The sequence below is a fragment of the Lissotriton helveticus genome, chromosome 4_2 (assembly GCF_964261635.1).
Source record: "Lissotriton helveticus chromosome 4_2, aLisHel1.1, whole genome shotgun sequence".
NCBI classification, from domain to species: Eukaryota; Metazoa; Chordata; class Amphibia; order Caudata; family Salamandridae; genus Lissotriton; species Lissotriton helveticus.
This window is the reverse complement of record NC_136064.1, coordinates 131020722-131046260: the sequence shown is the minus strand read 5'-3', so window position 1 is coordinate 131046260 and position 25539 is coordinate 131020722. Positions and strand designations below refer to the sequence as shown.

The following is a 25539-nucleotide window of genomic DNA, read 5'->3' as shown; positions in this document are numbered from 1 at the left end:
TACAAATATTCCTTAAAAAACCCCTGTATGACTTAAACACATTCTTTCAACTGTTTACAGGAGATGCACCAGTGCTGGATCCAGGATCCAACACTGAGTAAGAAAGAGTAACAATAACACTACTTACCTGCTAAGTAATTTTCCTTCCATAGGATAACATTGGTAAGTCTATGTGAAAAAGTTTCTAAGTGTCAGCTTTTAAAATTCAATAATATTCCCTAAAAATCACTACTGTAACCAAAACGCTTTTACTTAACTGTTTACAGGAAATGTCCGAGGACTGAATTTAGGATCCAGTCCTGTGGTTCGGAAAGTAATCTACAAAGTAACTAATTGCATTTAACTAGATATTCCCATTGAGCTCAATGTTGCATTGTGTTCGAAATTGTGTTGCCTGTGCAACAACTGTAACTATTGTAAACAAAAAGTCTATTGCCTATTTGAAACATATTTAGCTAAATTAAGTTATTCTGAGAAGCATATTTTGATACCTTGTTGGTTCTAAAAATAAAACAACAATATATTTTTATACAAAACAATTGGCCTAAAGTTCAGTTCTTGAGTGTGTTTGACTATTTGCTGACTGAGTGTGTACAACAAATGCTTTACACTGTCCTCTGATACTGCCTTCCTGCTTGACCAAGCTACCACTTTAGACTCTGCCAAACCTCTGGGGACTGTGGACTCTGTGCACACTGTACCTTACTTTGGTCTATTATATACAGAGCCACTTTCTTACAGTCACTTACCCATAGAGCCATTCACATGAACACTCAGTCACCTTTACTGCCACTCACTCAAAAACCTACCCAACCATATAGCTATTCACACAGCTACTCAGTCACCAATATAGCTACTTACACACACACACTCGCCTAACCATGAAGCCACTCACACCAAGAACCCTGGACCTCCCACCACCCAACAATATACCACCAAGGAACTCCTGGACCCCAGATGCCAAAAGAACAGCTGTGTCTCGTCTTCCCCAAGATCCATCAAAGGACCCTCCACCTGCTGACACTGCCACTTCTCCTGCAACACAACCTACAAAAGACACTGACCATCCCTGCCCACAAAGCCAAGAACACCCCACAACCATTCAGTTGTATCCTGCTCAAGCTGCAAATACACCATGGAAATCTGGGGCACCAGCACCAACCTCTCCACGGACCTTTCCTTAATCACCAAAATGTGACTCAACCCCTCCTTGAACCACAACATCACCACCACCCATCCCGAAGGATACAAGATGATACACCATGAAAGTATCAACAAACAAGGTGGATGCCTCACCATCACTTTCAAGAAAACCATCAGATGCACCATCACCAGTGACCATACACCTCGCATAGAACACCTTAACTTCCTACTACAAGCCAATGCAAATACCACAAATAAGAGGCACCCTCAACTACTGACACCTGGTACCCTAAACAACATTCTACGACATCATCCCCAACCTCATTGAACCCCGAGCAATCAACTCTCACCACTGTGTCCTGCTTGGAGACCTCCACATCAACAACACCAACTCAATTTCCTTCCTGGAGAACCTGAGCAACATCAGCCTCACCCAACTGGTCAAGAAACCGATGCACAAATCCAGACACTCCCTTGACCCCATCTTCACCTCCAGTGACAGAATCAAATTCAGCCATACCATAGAATTCTCCTGGATTAACCAGCGTCCAGAACACTATCACCAGGTGCCATATCTCCTTCCACCACAGCTAGAACATATCAATAAAAGCTTAGTGGTCACAGGGCTTCTTCATCTCCAAACCTGAGGCCTCAACAGACCTCAATCAGGCCATCTAAACTTCCCTGCCTGGAACACCAACATGGGTGACAGATTTGCCCCACTGAAACCTACAAAAACCAACAAGATCCACAAACCTGACAACAGGTATACACCAGAACTCAGGCCCACCAAGAGCAACAACCACAAACTGGAGAAATTATGTTGTGCCACCAAGGACCCTCCGACAGAGCTGTTCACAAAGCAGTTCTCAGCATCTATCCTGGGCATATCAAAGAGGGCAAAAAGCAGCCATCACCACCCTCATCGACTCTGCTGCCAACCACACAATGTCACTCTTCAAGACAGTCAAAGAAATCTTCAACTTGACAGCTGTAGAGAACACCATCCACCTCTCTCAAGATCTCTGTGACACCCTTTCAGACCACATTCCACAACAAGATCACCAACATCTACAACAACTTTAACATATAACTCACCACCCTTGATTCTGACACCCTTAACTAGCCAGCAAACCACAGCCAAACCATCACCACCTGGTCACCAATCACCGCCTTGACCACCTCAGCCATCATGTCTTCCATCCAGTCCGGGGATTCCACCATACGCTGCCCCACCACTTCTACAACCTTCCAACAAACCCATTCAGCAGGCAACTCAGCACCATCCGCAACACCTCAATCTCCACAGCAACCTTCCCGGACAGATGGAAACATGCAAAAGTAAAACCCCTCCTAAAGAAAGTCTCTGTTGACCCAAAAAACTCAAATAATGCTGTTCATTCTCCCTGCTCACCTACCCAGCCAAAGTTCTAGAGAAAGCCATCAACAAGCATCTCAACAAATTCCTGGAACAAAACCACCTACTGAACGCCTATCAATCAGTATTCTGGGCCAACCACAGCACTGAGACCTGTCTGATTGGCTCAAAGATAATATCAGAACACTCCTCGACCATGGAGACACTATGGCCTGATCCTCCTCGATCTTTTTGGGTGTTTGATTCAGTCTCCCACAACACCGTCATCAACAGACTCCACAACATAGGCATGTAGCAAGATGCTATCAAGTAGGTTACCTCCTTCCTGACAGGATGCACACACAGCATCTTACTGCCTCCCTTCACCTCTGTAGCCAAAGACATCATATGTGTTGTACCACAAGGATTATCACTCAGCCCCACCCTGTTCCACCTGTACATGACCCCTCTCACAGACATCACCAGATCCCACGGACTTAACATAATCTCCTCCTCAGATGACTCCCATCTGATCCTCTCACTCACTGAGGACCCTTCCAACGCCAAAACTAACGTCTGCAACACCATCACCAACATAGCCAAATGAATGAGAAACACCTATCTTTAGCTCAAGACCGACAAAACTGATGTACAGATATTAGGAAATAACATCTGCACCTGGGACCACAGCTAGTGGCCTGCAGAACTCGGACCCACAACAACACCGACCAACCATGCACACAACCTCAGCATCAGCCTCGTAGCCAACGGACCATGAAAAGACCAGTGAATGCAGTAACCACCGGCTGCTTCCACGTACTCTGCATGCACCAAAGCATATTCAGATGGATTCCAACCAACACCAGAAAGACTGTCACTCAGGCCCTCGTCACCAGCCACCTCCACTACGGCAACACCCTCTACACTAGCATCTCCACCCAGCTCCTCAGAGGAATCATCCTGGACATCCCCAAAAGAACCCATATTACTCCCCACCTGAGAGACCTCCACTTGCTCCCCACCTAGAAAAGATGCCAGTTCAAGTTCTTCATGCGTGCCTACAAAGCCTTCCACAACCTAGGACCTGCCTACCTCAACTATCGACTGAGCGTCCACCAACCCACTAGACACATGTGCTCCACTTCACTCCCACTCACACATCCCCAAAATCCATCCCAGCCACAGCAGTGGCTACTTTCTCTGCCACACCGCTGCCAAGACCTGGAACCTCCTTCCCCTCGAGCTGCTTACAGCTCCCTCACTCTCAGTATTCATAAAGAAAGATCGCTACAATCTGTCTTGCTCTCCAACCCTGGTGGAAACCCACTAATTTTCTCATGAGGGGGGATTTTACTCACTCTTTATTGCTGGCTTAATCTATATACTCCATGTCCTCTCATGTAAGGGTTACACAAAACCTGGACATGTACCTTCATGCCAATCTCTCAAGAACTTACAAGAAGCACGGGGGCAGCAATGATATTTTATTCAAATCAGGACCTTAGGCAACATCTCCCCTACATTGATAGAAGCTGGCATATACCCTTGGTAAATCTTTTATTTCAGTTTAGGCTGAATTAAGTAAGTGACGTTAACCTGGCTAATCCCTGTCAGGCTTTTTAATGAACTATATATTTTCACCATCAATAAGATTTCTTCATCGGCTGCCATCTGCTTCAGAGTATATTTTTAAGTCCATACATTTGTCTAGCACATTTCACATCAATACAGGTCTTGACATCCAAATGTGTACCCTATACTCCTAAAAGGTACTTGTGCTCAGCCAACCTGTTCTTGCTTACTCGCCTTCAGCATAAAACAGATACTTACGGAGGCAGATCTTTTTCTATTTCTGCAAAAGAAATGTGGAATTCTCTCCTATTGACCCTCAGTGCAGAACTTCACTTAGCCATCTTTAGGAAAGCGATTAAAACTTTGCCATGATTTAGATTCCAATGGACAGTCTATTTTCCTGCCAGGGTGACAGAGTAAGCTACTCCTTTGCCTTAGTAGAGGTACCACCCTCCAGATTAATAAATGCTCACCAAGCAGGTGCTCATTTATAAGGCATTGGCAGGGTGAGGGAGTAAGCTACTCCTCTGGCTTAGTGAAGGTACCACCCTCCAGATTCATAAATGCCGACCAAGCAGGTGCTCATTTATAAAGTGTTGGCAAGTACCACAGTCACATCAGTTTCTGTCAATGTATTTTGATATTTGGTGCTGGGCTCTGGCACCAAAGAGTTTTATTCTTCATTTCAATCCTACTGTGGGAATAAAAAAACATAATGTTTTCCCTTGCCACATGAGTCATTTCCCATATGGAAGGGATCATTATTTCTTTTTTACTGCCCTTACCACCACAGTGTGCCTGGAAGTGACTGACAGTATGAAACAGCCAAGGGTCCACCCATCCTAATTGGGTAGACGGACATACAGCCAACTCTCCACCAGCATGTATGCCTTTAGGCCATTGAAGAAGTTTGTTCATGGTGATGATGATGTACTCACTGCTGTGGCAAAACATAATGTCTGCTTGCATTTAATTCAGGTGGGTGGATCAGTATGTTGGCGGAGGGAACTCTGTCATCAAGATATAAATCAGGCCCTTGCCTTTGTAATCAGTTAATGTTTCTATATCTACCACTGACTTGTTATGTATCATTCTCATCAATGTGTTAGTGCAATCTAAAAATAACATAGCTTGATACTATGTCACATGATATGTTAATGCAATATCAATCACAAGTTATCCAAATTTCCATATTTAATGTTTAGAATAAAATACTGTTGCTGGCTTCATTCACTCGCAAATGGAACTAGGAAAGGACGCTAACAAAATTCTATCCCTATTATGAAACAACTGAAGAAACGGAGTTCCTCCTTGTATTCTTTTGTCCAGCATATTGCTTGTAGAAGAAATGTGATTTTCTAAAATCTAGGGTGCTTTTTAGGCCTAGAGTCAACGCAAGTGCTGCTCTCGTGAAGATCTACTGTAGTTCAGTACGTGAGGGAAGCACCGCCTACTCCCTCACCCATATTTTAATTGGTTTGTGTCTTTGTCCTTCGTAAATGCTGCCTTCTGATTCATGTATAAACTTGTTAGTCCCTCCTTATCACGGCGATGTCGTCATCTATATCCTCCATTGGCTACTGGCCCCTTTACTTGCTTGTTACCCTGTATGTGAACGTTTTCTTTATTGAGCCTGGACAATGGTGGCTGCATGTTTTTAAACAGATGGCAGGATTTTGCATGCTGTGGGCAAGGTGAGTTGCAGGACAGCCTGCGTGGTGCACCCCAGGATGGCAGAGGGGCTGGCTCCCGTTCCTGCGTTATGAAGGGCCCGCCGCCCAGGAGAGCGCCCATCCACCTTCACCGGGGAGTATATGGTGAACCAGCAGAGAAGCTGGAGGCCATCATCAGGGACCCCAAGGTCCCTATCAATGTGGAGAGCCAGCTGGTGAGTGCTGCACCCCAGTGCAAATAATTTCCTTTTGTAGGAGCGTGAACCAAAGGGAGCGCAGGCCCTATGTCCATGTAATTAGCCACATGGGTGAGGTTGTAAAGGTCTACACTCCTACCTACTACTGTGATCTCATCTTTTCAGTGGTGAGATTCAGCCACCAAGGGGAAGTAGTAGCTGATGTGCATCCTGTAATCACCAGGAAACTGTTCAGGTTTCCATCTGGGATGAGCAGCAATATCACTCTTCAGAAATGGGGTAACATTTTTCAGAACTAGAGACAAATAAATCTGCTGGGTGGGGCACTCCACATTTTCAGAAAAAAATGTTTTCTTTTCATTGTTTTTAGAAGTTTGATGTTGCCTGTAGTTAGATGGTGCCCCACCTCTCTCTCTCCTTCCCCTGCTCTCTTTATGTCGCTCTCACAATGTTCTTCTATATCCCATCCCTGTCTTTCTATGTCTTCCTCCCCATTTCCACACCCTCTCCCACACTTTTCTCTCCATCTTCGTCTTTCTTTTACTCTATGTTGCTCTCGCTCCCTCTCTTTTCCCATCTCTGACATCTTTCTCTACCTCTTACTCTGATACTCTCTAACTCTCTGGGCCCGATTCACAGAACTAACTTAAGACAAAATCCTAAACATACTACTGTTGATATTCACAGAAGTCATTTAGTAGTAGTAAAGTTAGGATTTTGTCTTAAGTTTGACTCAAGACAAACTTAAGACAGACTTAAGACAGACTTAAGACAGACATAAAACAGACTTAAGACAAACTTAAGACAAACTTAAGACAGACTTAAGACAGATTTAAGACAGACTTAAGACAGACTTAAGTTAGGATTTTGTCTTAAGTTTGTCTTAAGTATGTCTTAAGTCTGTCTTAAGTTTGTCTTAAGTTTGTCTTAAGTCTGTCTTAAGTCTGCTTTAAGTCTGTCTTAAGTCTGTCCTAAGTCAAACTTAAGACAAAATCCTAACTTTATGACTACTAAGTGCCTTCTGTGAATACCAAAAGTAGTACATTTAGGATTTATTCTTAAGTTAGTTCCGTGAATCGACCCCCCTCTCTCTACACCCTCTCTCTGTCCCTCTCCGTCTCTCTATATCTATGTATTCTTTTATTTTACTTTATTCACTTTATTTGGGTTTGTAGATCTTAAAAGTACAGTAAAAACATAAATAATTGTTAAACATGAGTTTAATAAACATAATTCATTTTAATGGAATATTTAAAAGTTTAAAAACACATTTCATCCATCACGATGTAAAAAAAAAAAAACAATACAAACAGTAGAGGCAAAATGATTCAGCACTAAAAATATTACCCACTTCACACTAAGATTTTAGCACACTCAGCTGTAGTTTTGAGGGAACTAGTTGCACAAGGTGAATACAATTACAATAATCATTTGCAATTCAGGTCTTGCAATTACACAAGTTTGAGCTATTGGCATTGTAAACAACAGAGCTTTATTTTTTTCTTTTTAAAACATAAATAAAAGGCATTGTCATTTACAATGCCAATAGCTTAAACTTGTGTAAATGTGATACATATTGCATTGCAAATGATTATTGTAAATCCATATGTCTGGTATTCTAGTCTTGACAGTCTCTTTCTTCTAGCAAGTGCAATGTTTAATAAGACATTATATAGGGTGATATTGGATACCAAGGGCCTGATTTAGAGTCTGTTAGATCGAATACTCTGCCTGCTGTATTACAAGTGACACAGGATATACTGCACTCGTGATATGGTGAACGGGATTCTCTGTCATACTTGTGAAAGAATATCCCTCTGCCAAAGTCTAAATCAGGCTCTAAATCATAAAATTGTTCCCAAGATATATATGCCATACACAAGCCTGACGGCCCTTTCTTTATAACTATTTATTTTATTTTATTTAACGTTATTTTCTATGGGGTTTTATTTTAAGTCACTATCGCTATTATTTTCTATGGGGTGGTGTTACATTATCAGTGTTTAGCCATGTGTGGTGCTGGGCTTACGCCACCTCTGCTGTGGAGTATGCATTGCTTTGGTTACAGTAACTTTCAAAGTGTAGTTTGTGAAAAGTAATGGTGATACTCTTTAGTAGATGGGTGAACATCCCTGTCTACACCCCTATCTAACCCTCCTTTAACTCTTCCATACACCTCCTTTTTCCCTTCCCTTTAGCAGTTAGTATTCCCTATTTCTGGCACCTTGTCACTACCATATTTGCAACTCAAATGTATACTTATGTGTGTGGAAACTCCATAGCAGGGGGGAGATCTCTCCACAAACAAAGATACTACAGAAGCATTTTGTGAATATGCACCTGATTTTTTAGTTAGATTTGGTATCTTATAAATCTACCTTTACTTTGATATGGCTGCTATTGTACAATGATAAAATAGGTGAAACATGTTCTTAGTTGTTCCATTTTTTAATGTTCTCTTACTATTTTAAATGCTAAATGTTTGACATATCATGTTGTATATGTCCTAATAAGCTAAGGGCATGGTGCACAAACAAATCAGTCAGAAATAGTGGTCGGGATTTGTGCGTCAAGTTCTTTTAAAATATCTGTAATACACCATATGTGATATAAAGCTGCGTTGCAATATTTCATGTTACATCTGGTGTCAAAAAAAGCTGGCCTAATGTATATTAAATAGGTAGGGCACTTTTTGTGACTCCCTGTTACTGGCTCTAAACATGAGGATAAAGGTTTACAGGGAACAGCATACCGCAGTCCAAATATTTGAATTCCAAAATGGATTTTATTTTTTAAAGCAGTCCATGTTCCTTACAGGAATCTGTGTTATTGCAACAAACAAAATCCCATTTTGGAAAAACATTTACAGGGACAGACACCCCAACACAATTCCTAAAGGGGAAACTGTCCAATGGAACAGCATACCTCTTCTCAATGATTTATCACCTCTTTCCAGGATTGATTAACTTTTAAACATTTCATTACCACAATTGCAGTTACAAACCAGTGATACATCTCAATGCTAATCGTAAAAAAAGAGGCAATGCACCCTTCATGGCTTCTGTTTGTGATTCAGAATGAGTTACCTTTGTGCGGTACAAAAATTCTTTACCAAATCACAAAGTGTGTTTGGTACATGGCAAACCACCAGTTTTATGACAAGAAAATTATTTTGTGTATCATTTGATGTGATGCTTTTCAAGAAATGGTGAGTTGAGAGGCAGTGTTTTCATGTTTGATCATATTCGGGTTCAAGGATGGAAAAAAGTTTGAAGAACACCCCACAAACCTCTAGTACCAACAATGAAAAAGTGACCTGAAGCTGCTGCTCACCTCTGGAAACTTTGACATTGCTGTCATGAAAGTAAACCTGCTGCTCTCGGCACAATAAATGCTGGCAAGGTAAACAAAGGTAGGCATTTGCAATACATCATCAGGTGTAGAATACATACCTGTTCCCCTGAAGCTCACAAAGTGCCTTTGCTGCATGACTCCAGTCCACAGCTCCAGGGTCATTTCTCCACCACTTCTCTATCACTGCAACACACTGATCAGTGGAGGCGCCAAGAATGATGTCTGTAAAATAGTCACAGGCTGGAAAGGTCCAATGAAAGTAAGGAGCAATGGATAGCGCAATCAGCAGCTCCCCTTTCACAGCACCTGGTAAAAAAAGGTACAGAAATGTATTAATGATTACATATTTTGAAGTAAATAAATTAAATTAAATTAACCTCTGGTCACCCCTTGGTAGTTTGTCACAGAGCAGTCTGGCTTAACTTCAGGGGCAATGTGTAAAGTATTATTACAACACTTCTAACAGTGAAACAGGGAAAACACCACAAAAAAGATAGCACACCTGGCTAGAAAAATAGAGCTTAATAAACAAAACAAGACCAAAACTACAGAATACAATAAGTAAAAATGGAGTTCTGAAATGTAGTACTTAAAAGCATAAAGCACCATCAATGGTTACATATATATATATATATATATATATATATATATATATATATATTACCTACTGGCGGTTGCCAGTAGGTATATATAGTTAGGATTTTTTCTCTATGGGTTTTTTGAAAATTCTATGTCTAATAACTTTGCCGTTTGTGGACGGAATTGGCTGAAATTTTCAGGAAAATGGCACATTTTGATTCTGAGCAGCTTTTGAAAATTTGGGGGGGGTTCGTCAAGGGGGGGCCGAGAAAAAAGGGGGGTCCCAAAACGTGTTTTTAACATTGAGTTTTCCATAGGGCGGTTGGCCTCACTTTTAGCCCGAACGGCTGAATGGATTTGCACGAAACTTGGCAAAATTGTAGGGACTGGTAGCCCGATGTGCCTTTTGTAGGTCTCAATATATGTGCTCCAGTGGATTTTGAGAAATTAACGTTTAAAAAAAGATATATATCTGTAACAGCGGACCGGGCAGCGTCCCAGGACGCGTACTTTTCGCGCAACGGAGCTTTGTGAAGCGAAGCTGATTGGTTCTCTGGCGTCTGTCAACATTCCAAAAAGTCCGTAGCGGCCGCCATCTTGTCTCTCGGTAGGATCGAGAGACAAGAGGAGGCCAAAGCGAAGGGGCAAATGACCATAAGGGGGAATAGTAGATCCTCGCTGACCCCCTACGTTTGATGTGGAGGTTTTAAAAGGGCCCCGCGGGGCAAAAAAAAACCAAAATAATAATAATCGAACGGCTGAATGGATTTGCACGAAACTTGGCAAAATATTAGGGACTGGTAGCCCGATGTGCCTTTGCTAGGTCTCAATATATGTGCTCCAGTGGATTTTGAGAAATTAACGTTAAAAAAAAATATATATCTGTAACAGCGCACCGCTTCGCGTACTTTTCGCGTTACGGAGCTTTGCGAAGCGAAGCTGATTGGCTCTCCGGTGTCTGTAAACATTCCAAACAGTACGTAGCGGCTGCCATCTTGTCTCTCGGTAGGATCGAGAGACAAGAGGAGGCCAAAGCGAAGGGGCAAATGACCATAAGGGGGAATAGTAGATCCTCGCTGACCCCCTAGGTTTGATGTGGAGGTTTTAAAAGGGCCCCGCGGGGCAAAAAAAAACCAAAATAATAATAATCGAACGGCTGAATGGATTTGCACGAAACTTGGCAAAATATTAGGGACTGGTAGCCCGATGTGCCTTTGCTAGGTCTCAATATATGTGCTCCAGTGGATTTTGAGAAATTAACGTTAAAAAAAAATATATATCTGTAACAGCGCACCGCTTCGCGTACTTTTCGCGTTACGGAGCTTTGCGAAGCGAAGCTGATTGGCTCTCCGGTGTCTGTAAACATTCCAAACAGTACGTAGCGGCTGCCATCTTGTCTCTCGGTAGGATCGAGAGACAAGAGGAGGCCAAAGCGAAGGGGCAAATGACCATAAGGGGGCATAGTAGATCCTCGCTGACCCCCTAGGTTTGATGTGGAGGTTTTAAAAGGGCCCCGCGGGGCAAAAAAAAAAAATAATAATAATAATCGAACGGCTGAATGGATTTGCACGAAACTTGGTAAAATATTAGGGACTGGTAGCCCGATGTGCCTTTGCTATGTCTCAATATATGTGCTTCAGTGCATTTTGAGAAATTAACGTTCAAAAACAAGATATATATCTGTAACAGCGCTCCGCTTCGCGGAGATAAAATTATATCTGTATTACCTAGCTGTTGCTAACACCAGTTAGCGACGGCTAGTAGGAGATAGCGACCATCTTGGGTCCCACTTTGCATGTGAGTGATATTTATCACTAATGACATGCAAAGTGGGCATGCCAAGATGTTAGCGACTGGAAACAGTCGCTAACATCGCTATCTCCTATTATCAACTTTTGGAAATATTCGAGATAAGCGCGAATATCTCCAAAAAGTAACAGCTGCCCTGAGCAGTTCTTAGCCATGTTATCCAATGGGAGGTGGATAACATGGCTAAGAGCATTAGCTCGGTAATGCATGAATATCGCTGAGTTTTCAGCGATATTAATGCATTGCGGTCGTTTTTTATCGTATTTGCGATAAACCTTGATAATAGCAAGGTTTATCTGCGATAATTTCTGACGGTAAAAAAATCTTTGCAATGCATCGTTAGGGATAAATATCGCTTAACTTTGGTAATATGCCCCAACGTCTGTTAACGTTCGATTCGAAGGAAATCAGGAAGTGTTGAAAAACATTGTCTGCGCCATCTTGTCTTTTTTCAAATGCCACACTTTTGTCGTGCACGGCAGCCATTTTAGATGCCTTGACCAGACCCACTCTGTGCACGCTGTCGATCCTTAGCATGGCTCCCCACCCTCGCAAGCATCTCACCCAGGCAGTGGTCACCCCCGCTCTCTGTCTTATGCATGGGTAATAAACCTCCCCCCATCTGCGCTGCTCTTCCCTGAGAATCACACCCTGTGCCCGCCCGACACCTCCCTTTCGCCCTATTCACTACCGCACCCTCTGACACTCCTTTTCCTCTGTGTCCGATTGTCCAGGCCGGTCCTAGGCTATCAGCTAGCCCTGCAGATGTAGTTTATGGCCACAGCTGTAAAGAATCACCCCTCTTCAAAGGAGTTATAGTAGATCAAGGCCCACACTCGATGAGATCCGTCACAGCAGAAGCGTTGCTATTATCTGAAAACCATCCTGTATTGTGATTGGGGAGGGGACCGAGCGTGAAGCGGAAGATTCCAGGGATGACTCTTTGTACATCAAAGTTTTTACAATTATGTGTCACATTAAAAATATATAGCACTCCGACAAAGTAGTAAGATTATAAAACTTTAATAATTTATAAATATATACAAGAAAACAAAAATAGTAATAACATATAAACATTTTTAGGGAAAAACAACGAAGTAGCGGTCGGCTGTGCGAATAGTCCCAACGCAGCACAACGTCCAGATTTCCGGCGGGGGGTGGGTCATCAGTAGCAAACTGTTGTGCGAATAGTTCCAAGGCAGCAGAACGCGCCGAAATCTAGATGACACGAAAGTGATGTCTAGTAAGTTGCCACCCAGCAAATAACGGCGTGGGGCGTCGCGGGGGGTGGGTCATCAGTAGCAAACTGTTGTGCGAATAGTTCCAAGGCAGCAGAACGATGGCACCAAGGTGATGTCCAGTAAGTTGCCGCACTGGTTTTGGTATCCTACAATGCTGCTCCGAATAACGGCGTGGGGCGCCCCGGGGGAGGCGGCGTGAACGGGCCTCTCCAGGTGGAGTCTCATCTGTTTTAGTGGGGCGCCCCTTTACCGTTTCAGTTGCCATTCCGTCCGCTTTTGGTCCACTGTGTCAAAATCCGCCATTCAGCTGAGTTGCGCCCACTCTTGCGGTGCAGCGATAGGCGGCTGCCACAGGACTCTCAAAATGGCGGCAGGCTCTTTCCTTTTTGGGCGTGGTCCACTGAAATGGCCCTGGGACACCTTGGAAATCGGACGCTTGTCTGCTAGGTCTTGGACCCCATTCTCGAAAGCGTCCCCTCCGCCTTGAGAATTCATCAAAAGTTTTGGGGGCCCCGACTCCTGCAGGCTTCTGGTGGGGAGCGGCTGCCATGATTGCTCGCGGAATGACCACGACGGAGCTACGAGATGGTGGTGCTCTCATGCTGACGCCAGTTTAGTCTGAAACATCCAGAAACAAGGTGGGGCTTTCATCGTTTGGGGGGAAAAAAAAGTTTTCATCCAATGAAAAGTGTTGTTTTTAGGTCATATGATCAAGTCTTCCATCATTAGGAAACCAAAAGTAAAATGAACCAATGAAAAGTTTTATAAACAAGTCACATGACCTGTTATGCGGCATAGGGTATAAAATGCGGAGAAAATACGTTGGCACGTGAGGCGGCGTCAGTAGCGGACTGATGTGCGAATAGGCCGAAGGCAATACAACGCGCCAAGATCCGGATGGCACCGAGGTGGTGTCCAGCAAGTTGCAGCACTGGTGTGGCCATCCTACAATGCTGAAAGTCGGCGTGGGGCGCCCCGTTGGCCTGTGAGTTTGCGTCAGTAGTGGACCGATGTGCGAATAGGCCGAAGGCAGCACAACGCGCCAAGATCCGGATGGCACCGAAGTAGTGTCTAGTAAGTTGTCGCACTTCTGTGGCCATCCTACAATGTTGAAAGTCGGCGTGGGGTGCCCCGTTGGCCTGTGAGATGGCGTCAGTAGCGGACCGATGTGCGAATGGGGCCAAAGGCAGCGCAACAATATTTTCTGACTGACACCACAAGGCGCTGAGATGCCAAGATCCGGATGGCACCGAGGTGATGTCTAAGTTGCGGACTGATGTGCGAATGGGGCCAAAGGCAGCGTAACAATATTTTTTGTATGGAAGATACCACTAGGCGTTGAGATGCCAAGATTCGGATGGCACTGAGGTGATGTCTAGCAAGTTGCTGTACTGGTGTGGTCATCCTACAATGCTGAAACTCGGCGTGGGTCGCCCCATTAGCCTGTGAGATGGCGTCAGTAGCGGACCGATGTGCGAATAGGCCGAAGGCAGCACAACGCGCCAAGATCCGGATGTCACCGTGGTGGTTTCATAGTTGAGAGGCACTTCATCTGCAGTGGGGCGCCGAGATCCGGATGGCACCGAGGTGATGTCTAGCAAGTTGCTGTACTGGTGTGGTCATCCTACAATGCTGAAACTCGGCGTGGGTCGCCCCATTAGCCTGTGAGATGGCGTCAGTAGAGGACCGATGTGCGAATAGGCCGAAGGCAGCACAACGCGCCAAGATCTGGATGTCACCGTGGTGGTTTCATAGTTGAGAGGCACTTCATCTGCAGTGGGGCGCCGAGATCCGGATGGCACCGAGGTGATGTCTAGCAAGTTGCTGTACTGGTGTGGTTATTCTACAATGCTGAAAGTCGGCGTGGGGCGCCCCATTAGCCTGTGAGATGGCGTCAGTAGCGGACTGATGTGCGAATGGGGCCAAAGGCAGCGCAATAATATTTTCTGAAGAGAAGACACCAAAAGGTGCTGACATTCCAAGATCCGGATGGCACCGAGGTGGTGTCTAAGTTGCGGACTGATGTGCGAATGGGGCCAAAGGCAGCGTAACAATATTTTTTGTATGGAAGATACCACTAGGCGTTGAGATGCCAAGATTCGGATGGCACTGAGGTGATGTCTAGCAAGTTGCTGTACTGGTGTGGTCATCCTACAATGCTGAAACTCGGCGTGGGTCGCCCCATTAGCCTGTGAGATGGCGTCAGTAGCGGACCGATGTGCGAATAGGCCGAAGGCAGCACAACGCGCCAAGATCCGGATGTCACCGTGGTGGTTTCATAGTTGAGAGGCACTTCATCTGCAGTGGGGCGCCGAGATCCGGATGGCACCGAGGTGATGTCTAGCAAGTTGCTGTACTGGTGTGGTCATCCTACAATGCTGAAACTCGGCGTGGGTCGCCCCATTAGCCTGTGAGATGGCGTCAGTAGCGGACCGATGTGCGAATAGGCCGAAGGCAGCACAACGCGCCAAGATCCGGATGTCACCGTGGTGGTTTCATAGTTGAGAGGCACTTCATCTGCAGTGGGGCGCCGAGATCCGGATGGCACCGAGGTGATGTCTAGCAAGTTGCTGTACTGGTGTGGTTATTCTACAATGCTGAAAGTCGGCGTGGGGCGCCCCATTAGCCTGTGAGATGGCGTCAGTAGCGGACTGATGTGCGAATGGGGCCAAAGGCAGCGCAATAATATTTTCTGAAGAGAAGACACCAAAAGGTGCTGACATTCCAAGATCCGGATGGCACCGAGGTGGTGTCTAGCAAGCTATGCAGTTGAGTTGTGTGCGCACTTGCGGCGAATAGGTCGAAGGCAGCATAACAATGTTTTCTGAATAGGAGACACCACAAGGCGTTGAGATTCGGTTACCACCAAGGTGATGTCTAGCAAGTTGCCGCACTGGTGTGGCCATCCTACAATACTGCTCCGAATAACGGCGTGGGGTGCCCGAAGGGGGGGGGGGCCGGCGTGAATGGGCCTTCCTAGGTGGAGGCTCGTCTGCTGTAGTGGGGCGCCCCTTTACCGTTTCAGTTGCCATTCAGCTGAGTTTCGGCTGCTCTTGATGCTACAGCGACAGGCGGCTGCAAGAGGACTCTCAAAATGGCGGCCTGTTCTTTGGATTTGGGCCTGGTCCACTAAAATGGCCCTGGGACACCTTAGAACTCGGACGCTCGATTTTTTTTTCCTTTCCTGTACATGCAAAAAAAGGTAAATGCCCGGTACGTTACACGCTTCATCTGCCACGATGAACTCTCCAGAGGAACCGAAAAAAAATATAGTTGTGGTAACTATACCATGCATCGTCATATGGAGAGGTGGCACCAATTAATTATAGTGCTGCATAAAAGAGAGATTTGGAGGAGAACCCCTGACCTGCTAGTACATTCATCAAAGAAGTGGCACTGAGAGCTTCAGAGGCAAGGGAAACGGTCCCAAATATTTAGAAGAACTTTGGAAAGATTAAAATGACATGTTTAGATTGTGGCAAATTAATTTCATGTGGACAGATGAGTGTTACTCTAATAAATACAGCATATGAACATCATCATAGTCGATGGTTGGTAGAGACATTTTGACTATATCCTGGACCTGCCCGTCCTCGCCCAAAATGGCGCCGGAATAAATGGGACTCGTAACTCCTTGTTGTGTACTGGTTGCAGAACCTTGAAATCACGAGATACGTATGCAGTTTTGAAGCACATGGCAGGCGGGGACGAGAATTGATTGAATATTTCGACATCCCTATTGATATTAAGTTCTGATGTGTTATTGATTACTGTACTGTTGAAAGTTCGAATTAACGTCACCCATGGTACTTGCCCGCAAATGTATATCTAGATAATTTTATTGTAACTGGCCCTGTCGTATTTTAATTATAAAATGTACGTCCACCGATTCCGTAACTGTTAGACACCTTAGTTCTTGCAACCTAATGGCTCGCCCGTTACGTTCCTCTACAGTGTAAATGTCTATTCATCATATACGATTACAGTTTGCTCTGTGGCAGGCCCACGTGGTTATAGGCTCGTATTTGTATAATGACATTTTCACAATAAAGGTTTTTAAAAGAAAACATGGTAGTAGTATATACATTGGTAAAGTTTTTAATAATAGTGACTGTTTTAGAATCATTAAAAGGCAAGTGAAATAAAGCAGACCAATTACATGAAGGGTAAAAGGTATAATACGAAGGAACGCAGTAAAGATAAATGGTCAAGGGCTGTTGTGTTTTCTATTCCTGCAACATAAAGTGATCGATAAGAATCTCATATTCAGGCTTATCGGCGACTAAGACAGCAGGTCGACCCTCTTTTGCTCAACGGCTCCGTCATGGGACGAAGAAACGCTCTTTTTCTCGAAAAAAGAATATATTTTACTTGCAGGACAGTTGTAAAATTTCCGGGAAAGTACATTAGCCTGGAACATTATAACATATATTTAAGAAAAAATAATGTTCGGAAGTAATGAAAAGCGTAATTTTTAGGTCATATGACCAAGCCTTTCAACATTACAATAAGAAAAGTAAAATGAACCAATGAAAAGTTTTATTAACAAGTCACATGACTTGTTATGCTTACGTTACGCGCTGCGCGCCCCGGATGACTTCCGGATGCGCTAACGCGGCGCGTCATATGACGCATTACGTGACAACGCAGGTACAGAATATAGTCAAAATGTCTCCACCAACCAGCGGTCGGAACACAACCCCTTTCAGCAGGCTAAATAGTTCTGTTAAATGACAACAGAAGGGACAGGCAACAAGAACCATCAGTCAAAGAGGGGAGGGCTAGTTCTTCTCTACCGGGTTACATTGGGGCGCTACCGGAACTGATCGAATTGGTAGTCTACAGTGTTTCTGGATGTTTCAGACTGAAGCTGGGGTTAGCATGAGAGCAGCACCATTTCGTAGCTCCGTCGTGGTCATTCCGCAACCAATCATGGCAGCCGTTCTTTATCGTTATTTTGGGCGGGGTGGGTGGCGGAGCCGAGCTGTTTTGCAGCCATCATTGTGTGGAGTTCAGTTCATCTCACTAGTTTTGTATTTGTCATGAGGGGTTGTTCCTAATGTTTCTATTTTAGCGAGGTCAAAAAGAAATCCCATTAGTGGCCTACTGATTTTACTCGATTCCTTTTCTTTTTTTTTACACGATTTTTCGTTATCTGCAAAGACTAAACAGAGTATTGCGACTCTGTGTTTGTTTGTAAATAGAGAATGAACCAAAGAGAACTAATTCTAAAACAGTAAATACTTGGATAACAATCAATCAAATGGAGAGAGAAGCAGGCACGACGGATTACAATGGGGGCAAAGGCCTGCGTTAACTACCTTTCACTATCTGCAAAGAGAGAGTACTCCTAATAGAAATGAGGGGGGGGGGGCACCATTCAAAGCAGATCAGTGTGCATAAACACGAAAATGTTTTCACTTACCACGTACTTGACATTCGACAGCTTATGATATTTGCTATTAAAAAACCATTGAAATTCACTGAAAAAACCATAGGTTATAGACCATATATAGTTAGGAATTAGCATTTACAAAACCTTGAAAATTCACAGAAAAAACCATAGGTTATAGACCATATATAGTTAGGAATTAGCATTTAAAAAACCTTATTTTACTCACACAAAACCATTGACATTCCATATATAGTTAGTTGCACTAACTATATATCGCGCACCCGCAATCCACTGCTGATCATGTCACATATTACATCATTCATGACATGGTCAGTGACATCACTGATGACATCACTGATGACATCTCAAATGACATCACTGATGACATCACTGATGACATCTCAAATGACATCACTGATGACATCACTGATGACATCTCAAATGACATCACTGATGACATCACTGATGACATCATCCAGTGACTGTGTGTTTCTGTAAAGTTTAAATATGTTTGATATATTGAAGAATGAGTGGATGTATAAGTGTCTGGATGAAGGATTTAGTAGGTGCGTGACTGACTGTGAGTGAGTGAATAAATGTGTCGTACTAAATGCATGGGTTAGTGACTAAACAGTCTGAATGTGTGCATCAGTATGTCTGTTGTGATGTAAACTGCTGCATGTGTTGATCATTAGCTATACGAGAGGCTATATGTGTTATTGATTGGTTGCCCAAGTATTTGTATGGGAGATTGAGTTTGTGTGGGGGTGGCTGGGAGGTGTGTGACTCTGTACATAGATGTGTCAGCAGTTGATTCACTAGGTGTATGAGTTCAAGAGTGCATGTGGAAACAGCTACATGGGCAGTTGACTGTGTGCATGAGTGTATTGATGAGTGAATGGATATCTCAATGCTACATGTCATAGTAAGTACATATGTAAAACACAGTACATGTGAGAGTTGGCATATATAATTAACTGTGCATGAGAGCCACTGAATGTGTGAGTGGCTGTATGGATCATTGTGAACTTGTATCAGGGATTGTGTAAGAGAGTAAATATGTGTTAGTATATGCTTGAATAAGTAAGGTGTGTATAACTGTATAGTTAAGGAAATGGAGGTGAGATTGTTTCTTTGCATGACTGACTAGGTGTGTGAGTAACTCCATGGATGAGTGACAGTGTGTGAGTGTCTGTATACACTGAGTGTATCTAAGGTTATATTAGAGTCTGAAGAGGTTTATCGTATTAGCACAAGAATGATGTCAAATGAGATGTCATCAGTGATGTCATCAGTGATGTCATTTGAGATGTCATCAGTGATGTCATCAGTGATGTCACTGACCATGTCATGAATGATGTAATATGTGACATCATCAGCAGTGGATTGCGGGTGCGCGATATATAGTTAGTGCAACTAACTATATATGGAATTTCAATGGTTTTGTGTGAGTAAAATAAGGTTTTCTAAATGCTAATTCCTAACTATATATGGTCTATAACCTATGTTTTTTTCAGTGAATATATATATATATATTACCTACTGGCGGTCGCCAGTAGGTATATATAGTTAGGATTTTTTCTCTATGGGTTTTTTGAAAATTCTATGTCTAATAACTTTGCCGTTTGTGGACGGAATTGGCTGAAATTTTCAGGAAAATGGCACATTTTGTTTCTGAGCAGCCTTTGAAAATTTGGGGGGGGTTCGTCAAGGGGGGGCCGAGAAAAAAGGGGGGTCCCAAAACGCGTTTTTCCCATGTTAATTTCCATAGGGCGGTTGGCCTCACTTTTAGCCCGAACGGCTGAATGGATTTGCACGAAACTTGGCAAAATTGTAGGGACTGGTAGCCCGATGTGCCTTTTGTAGGTCTCAATATATGTGCTCCAGTGGATTTTGAGAAATTAACGTTCAAAAAAAGATATATATCTGTAACAGCGCTCCGCTTCGCGTACTTTTCGCGTTACGGAGGTTTGCGAAGCTGATTGGTTTTTCGGCGTCTGTAAACATTCCAAACAGTCCGTAGCGGCCGCCATCTTGTCTCTCGGTAGGATCGAGAGACAAGAGGAGGCCAAAGCGAAGGGGCAAATGACCATAAGGGGGCATAGTAGATCGTCCCTGACCCCCTAGGTTTGATGTGGAGGCTTTGAAAGGTTCTCGCAGGGCAAAAAAATATATACCGTTTTTTTAGTTTTTTTGCGTGTAGTGCGCTCGGTTCGCGAACCGGGAAGCGTTCTGGGGAGCGTACTTTCTTGAAAATTAGTGAAAAAAGTTAGAGTACAATAATAATTGTGAGTGATCAGATGTAGGGTAGCTCTGAGAAGAGCTTTTGGGTTTATGGTACATTTAGGTACTTATAAGTAGGTACCAATGCACATTCTTAAATTCAGAGTGAAAACTCTGTTGCCCTCATCTGAGAAGTGAACTCCATCTCCTCTGTAGATATCTTGCATGTAGTAACGCAAGTTATTGTTGTACAGGGAGCCCATTCCATGGTCTCTCATGTAAGCTGAAACAGATTTGTTTACATGCTTCCTCGATTTCTCAATTTGTGGACAAAATTGGTTCGACCACCTCCATTTCTGTCTTTGGCATATATTTGAATATACCAAGGCAGTCTGAGGAAAAAGTGCCATCAATTGCTCAAAGGTGTCCTTTAAAAGCATTTCCAGACCTACCCCAGTCAAAGTGCCCAAATCATTACCTCCACAGTGCACAATTAACAGGTCAGGTTTTGGCAAATGCATAAAGGTTTTCACCAATGGTATCAATTGGTGACATTTTAATCCTCTGTGGCCAAACCACTTAATTTCCACATCTTGTAAATTGAGGTTAGGTAAATTCCTGTTTTCAGCGTACCTTTGAGCCCAATAGATGTAGCTATGTCCAACAATCCAGACAGAAAACATGGCGAGAGAAGGTTCTCCTGCAGTCAGATGAAGTGTGGCAATGAAATGGCAGTTGAAAAAATGAGAGTGTAAAATGAAAAAAACTGAGGAGTTTCTGTGTTAATGAAGCAGTAAGAGTGATTGGTGGATTTTGATTGCTGAAAACAGAAAGTTAGTGTGCATGGATGAGTTCGTTGAAAGATGTATTTTGAGTGGCGAAGAAAAAATCATTAAATGAAAGAATGCTTTGGATATGCAGGTGCACTGAGAGTTCAGAGTTCAATTGCAACATTGTTGTGTGAGAGGTCTTGCAAGAGGTGGTTGCTATGCAGAAAAAGCAGAGAGGGGGCAGAGGGGGGAAGGGTTTTGCTTTGAAAAAAAGTGAGGGAAGAGTTTTGATTGGGTGACATGAGAGATATGTGTGAGGAATTACAGCATTTCTGTGCTTTTGATAGCTGCAGACTCTGGAGTGCATACCTTTTGCTCTGCTGAAGACAAATTGGTGTGTTTCTGAGACTGTTTTGAAACTCAAAGTATTTGCTAAGGTGAGAAAATAATTTCTTTAATTTAGATAGAAAATAGTGTGCTTTAAGGAGAAAATTATGAAGAAAGTTGTGTTTTTCAAATGTTGCTTTGTCTCAAGTGTTTCACAAATAGATTTTGTTTCTTTGAGAAATTGTAATTGGAGAAAATGTGAAGTATTAGTACTGACAGGGTTTTTATGTGCATAGGAGCTGTGGAGTGTTTTCAAATTATTACTTGTAAATCGTTTTTGAGAAAAAGCAATGGTTTTAATATTGATGAGAAGGACATAATGGTGTCTGCTTCTTTATAAGGTAATTGAGAGTCTCTGATGTTATTTTTCCCATTTCAATGTAAGAAGTTTGTCTGTGGAGCAAATTGCTTGTAAATATGCTCCCACCTGTGCATGGCAAATTTAGATTTTGAATGTTTCCGTTACATAGGCATGTTAAAGGTGACTGAAACATGCTGCAAAGGCAATCAAAAAATGCTTTTATGTGTCTTAAGGACATTTTAAGTCATTTCCCCATGTGCAGTGTTTTCAAATTATGAGTTGAAAATCGTTTTTGAGGTAAAGGAATGTTTTCAAAATTTATGTGCGCCATATGACCCCAAATTTTTTTTTCAGGGGTGCAGCAGGGTGTTCTTGAGATACCCCTGCACCGTCGGAAAAATTCGTAATTTGCGATGAGGTAATTGCTAATCGCAAATTGCACCTTCATTCCTATGGGCCTCCTGCTGCATGGAAATGAATGGGTAATCTTGCTGAAATGCAAAGTCGAATCTGTATTTAAAAGGGTCTGCACCTCTGTACGGGTGTTCGCTATGTGAAGCACGAAAGTTTCACGGGCCGAACTCAAGGCCATCTCTCTCTGAGACAAAAGAGCTCTTATTCTTGCCATGCTGTTGAAATGTGCTCCCAAGGTTGGTATTTGTGGCCAGATTGAAAACTCCCTATGTTCATGTGTGGGAGGAAATAGAACATTTCTGCAGCAAATAACCCGTTCATTTACTGTTACGATAAAATGAATACTTTTAATTAACCCAGAACAATCTTCATTATTGAGCATCAAATAACTACCATTTTCCAAGAACTTGAACGTGGGGATGATAGCAGGAACTGGCGTGCCTTGCAACACGCAAGCCATATTTGGTCGGTGTTTGTTGCATGAACCGTGTAACTGTCTGTGCCTACACATTAGTGAATGATCTGGCGTCTCAGTGCATTCCTCTCCATTCAGATAAAGTTCTTGATCATCTTTGAAAATCTGTATGTGTATGGAAGCGACCAGACTTGATGAAGAAAACCACTACGTAAAGGTTAATAACGACCTATTGGTATATATTTCATACAATTTGAAAACTTATATAAAGCAAAAGGCAGCGTTATTAAACCGTGGATAAGGCACGTTGCCAAAGCAGTCAACCTTTTGGATTTATACTGGAAATGTTAAAGGAAGAATTACGGAGTAGGGCCTGTAAATCTTTAATAGACAACGAGTAAAATTACTCCAACCATCGTATTCCTCTAACTCCGGGATAGTAGGGGTGTTTAATTTTTTAGAAGTAGCCAATCCAAAGCATTTGGTCTGGGAAATTGTTTCATTCACAAACAACATATGTTTTGGGATGAGACATGCACGGTGGAAAGCCTCAGTGCCTTGTACCTGCCAGGTTCGTGAACCCCAAACTGATGTAGATCCTGGATATTTTTACTCTGTATTACGTTAGCATGGTCTCATTACTGGTTTAAACGCCATTTTTCCTTTTTTGTAACTTCTGCACACGACACTTAGTTGTTGCTTTAGCTTTCAGCCTACCTGCGTCAAGATCTATGCCTGCTTCAAGCAGGCGCAGGGTTTTGATGTAGCTTTGTCCTATCTGATTGTAAATGCGGCACACTGTGGGTGGCAGAGCAGCGGTGCACGTTAACTGGTGCATCCCTGGGGATGTGGTAGTTAATATAAATCTGTCCCTTTACATTTAATTATGTGCAGGGGACACAGAGTAGGTGAGGTTTATCCAAGGTTAAGAAGAGATGAGTCCTGTTCAGTGAAAAATTGGAGATAGGCTTCAGTATATTATATACTTAAGTAGTGTGTTAAGTTTTTGATGACTGTTATTAATTTACTGTTGGGTAATAGTGGTTAATAACATTTTTTATTATATTTTACCACAGATTCAACTGCACATTATTTCAAGATTTTAGGATGCCTAGCAAAGAAAGAGTAAGAAAGGCTGGAAAACGTCAAAGACAGCAGGAGCATGGAATATTGCAGCAGTCCTCTAACAAAAAGATTTGTCAAGTCACCAAGAAAGCACCGGGTAAGAGTCGAAAAACAGTCATAAGAAATATGTGTAGTAAAAAAAATATTACTACAGAAAATGTTTCACTCCAGAAAAGGAGACCGAATTCAAATGGTAAGGAAAGGCCAATGAGAAATGTTACTGCTAGAGTAAGAGATAACTCTATGCATGAAAGTAGAAGGAAACAACAGTTTAGGGATATTCGTAAACGAATGTTCCGCAACAGGATAATTGGGAATTTGTTAAAAAATATTAAGAAAGGTCAGCAGAAAGTGGTTTTTTATAAGAGAAAAAAAATAGTTGAGAAAGTTATTGATCAGGCATTTGAATTTAAACGTAAGTTATTTATTTTGACAATCAATAGAATTAGGAAGCTAAACAAGGTAATTTATGATTTCAAAAGAAATAGTAGATGGAAGAGAATAGTTAATCGTAGTAATTTTTGTGAAGTTTTTTCTGGAGAATGGATGCATAGTTCAAGCTCTGAGGCATTTTTTAATGAGGAGAGTTATTTCCAGGATAATGATTTGGTGCATGCAGTTGACACCAGTGGTCGAGCTTATGAAGTGAAAGATGGTTGTCCAGTTGAAAAAGAAAAACTTGTGAGAACAGAGATAGAAGAGGTGTTAGGTAATGAGGTTTTAGGGAGACGTCCTAAGGGTCCTGTGTACACCTGGAAGTGTAGTAGTATTTGCAGTGTACGACAGGATTCCATCAATTTGCTTTGTGATTTTATACGGTCATTTAGTAAGAAAAGTTTGAAGCAGAAAATGAAGTTGTTGCAAGAATTAGATCCTTGCAGAGTGAGAGAAGTGATAGGTTTGCATGGTCATTCACTGGCTTGTCTTTCCAGGAGAGTATGCCAGAGTGTTTTTCATCATTTCAGGATGCTAGCAGTGCATCATAATAAAGTGAGGAAATTAGTTAGAATGTTGTATTATGCTAAGAGTCCAGCAATTATGCTAAAACAATTATGCGCTGCTCTTTTGCATGGTTCTGAAATGAAGAATATATGTGAAGAAATTGAGTTTTGTTACTTTGGAAGTAAAGAGGAGAATGTTGAAATTGACCAAGAAGAAGAGAGTAATGTGGAAGATAGTGTACAGGTTTCCAGTACAGATAATTTCCAGAGGGAAATTGCGACGTTTGAGGTGAAATCAAGTGAGAGGCCAAATTTCACTTGTGTGTGTTGTCGACGCACTTATTATAAGAATCAGACTAAGTTAGTGGATTTATATGGAAAAAGTGAAAGGGAAAATAATAGTGAATGGAAGGATTTTACAACATACTTGATGGTAGAAAATTGTTTTGATTTGGGATTGGATCAACGTGTGTGTACTTATTGTTGTAACAAATTAAATCAAAACCAGATGCCTGCTAGAGCAGTTCATAATAATCTGGAATTGGTTGAAATTCCTTCTGAATTGAAGGATTTAAATACTTATGAATCTATTTTGATTCAAAGTATCCATCCCTTTCAGGCTATTGTAAGAATGGAGCCAAAG

General features: G+C 42.6%; 1 protein-coding gene across 1 annotated transcript in view; it reads right to left on the bottom strand.

Moving 5' to 3' along the window:
- LOC144752112 (nicotinamide N-methyltransferase-like) overlaps window positions 1-25539 on the bottom strand; it is a 205234-nt gene that overhangs the window by 75345 nt on the left and 104350 nt on the right. Inside the window, exon 2 of the mRNA XM_078640055.1 lies at window positions 9395-9602. Within this exon, the coding sequence (XP_078496181.1) occupies window positions 9395-9602 (208 nt within the window). The remainder of the gene's footprint in view (window positions 1-9394; window positions 9603-25539) is intronic.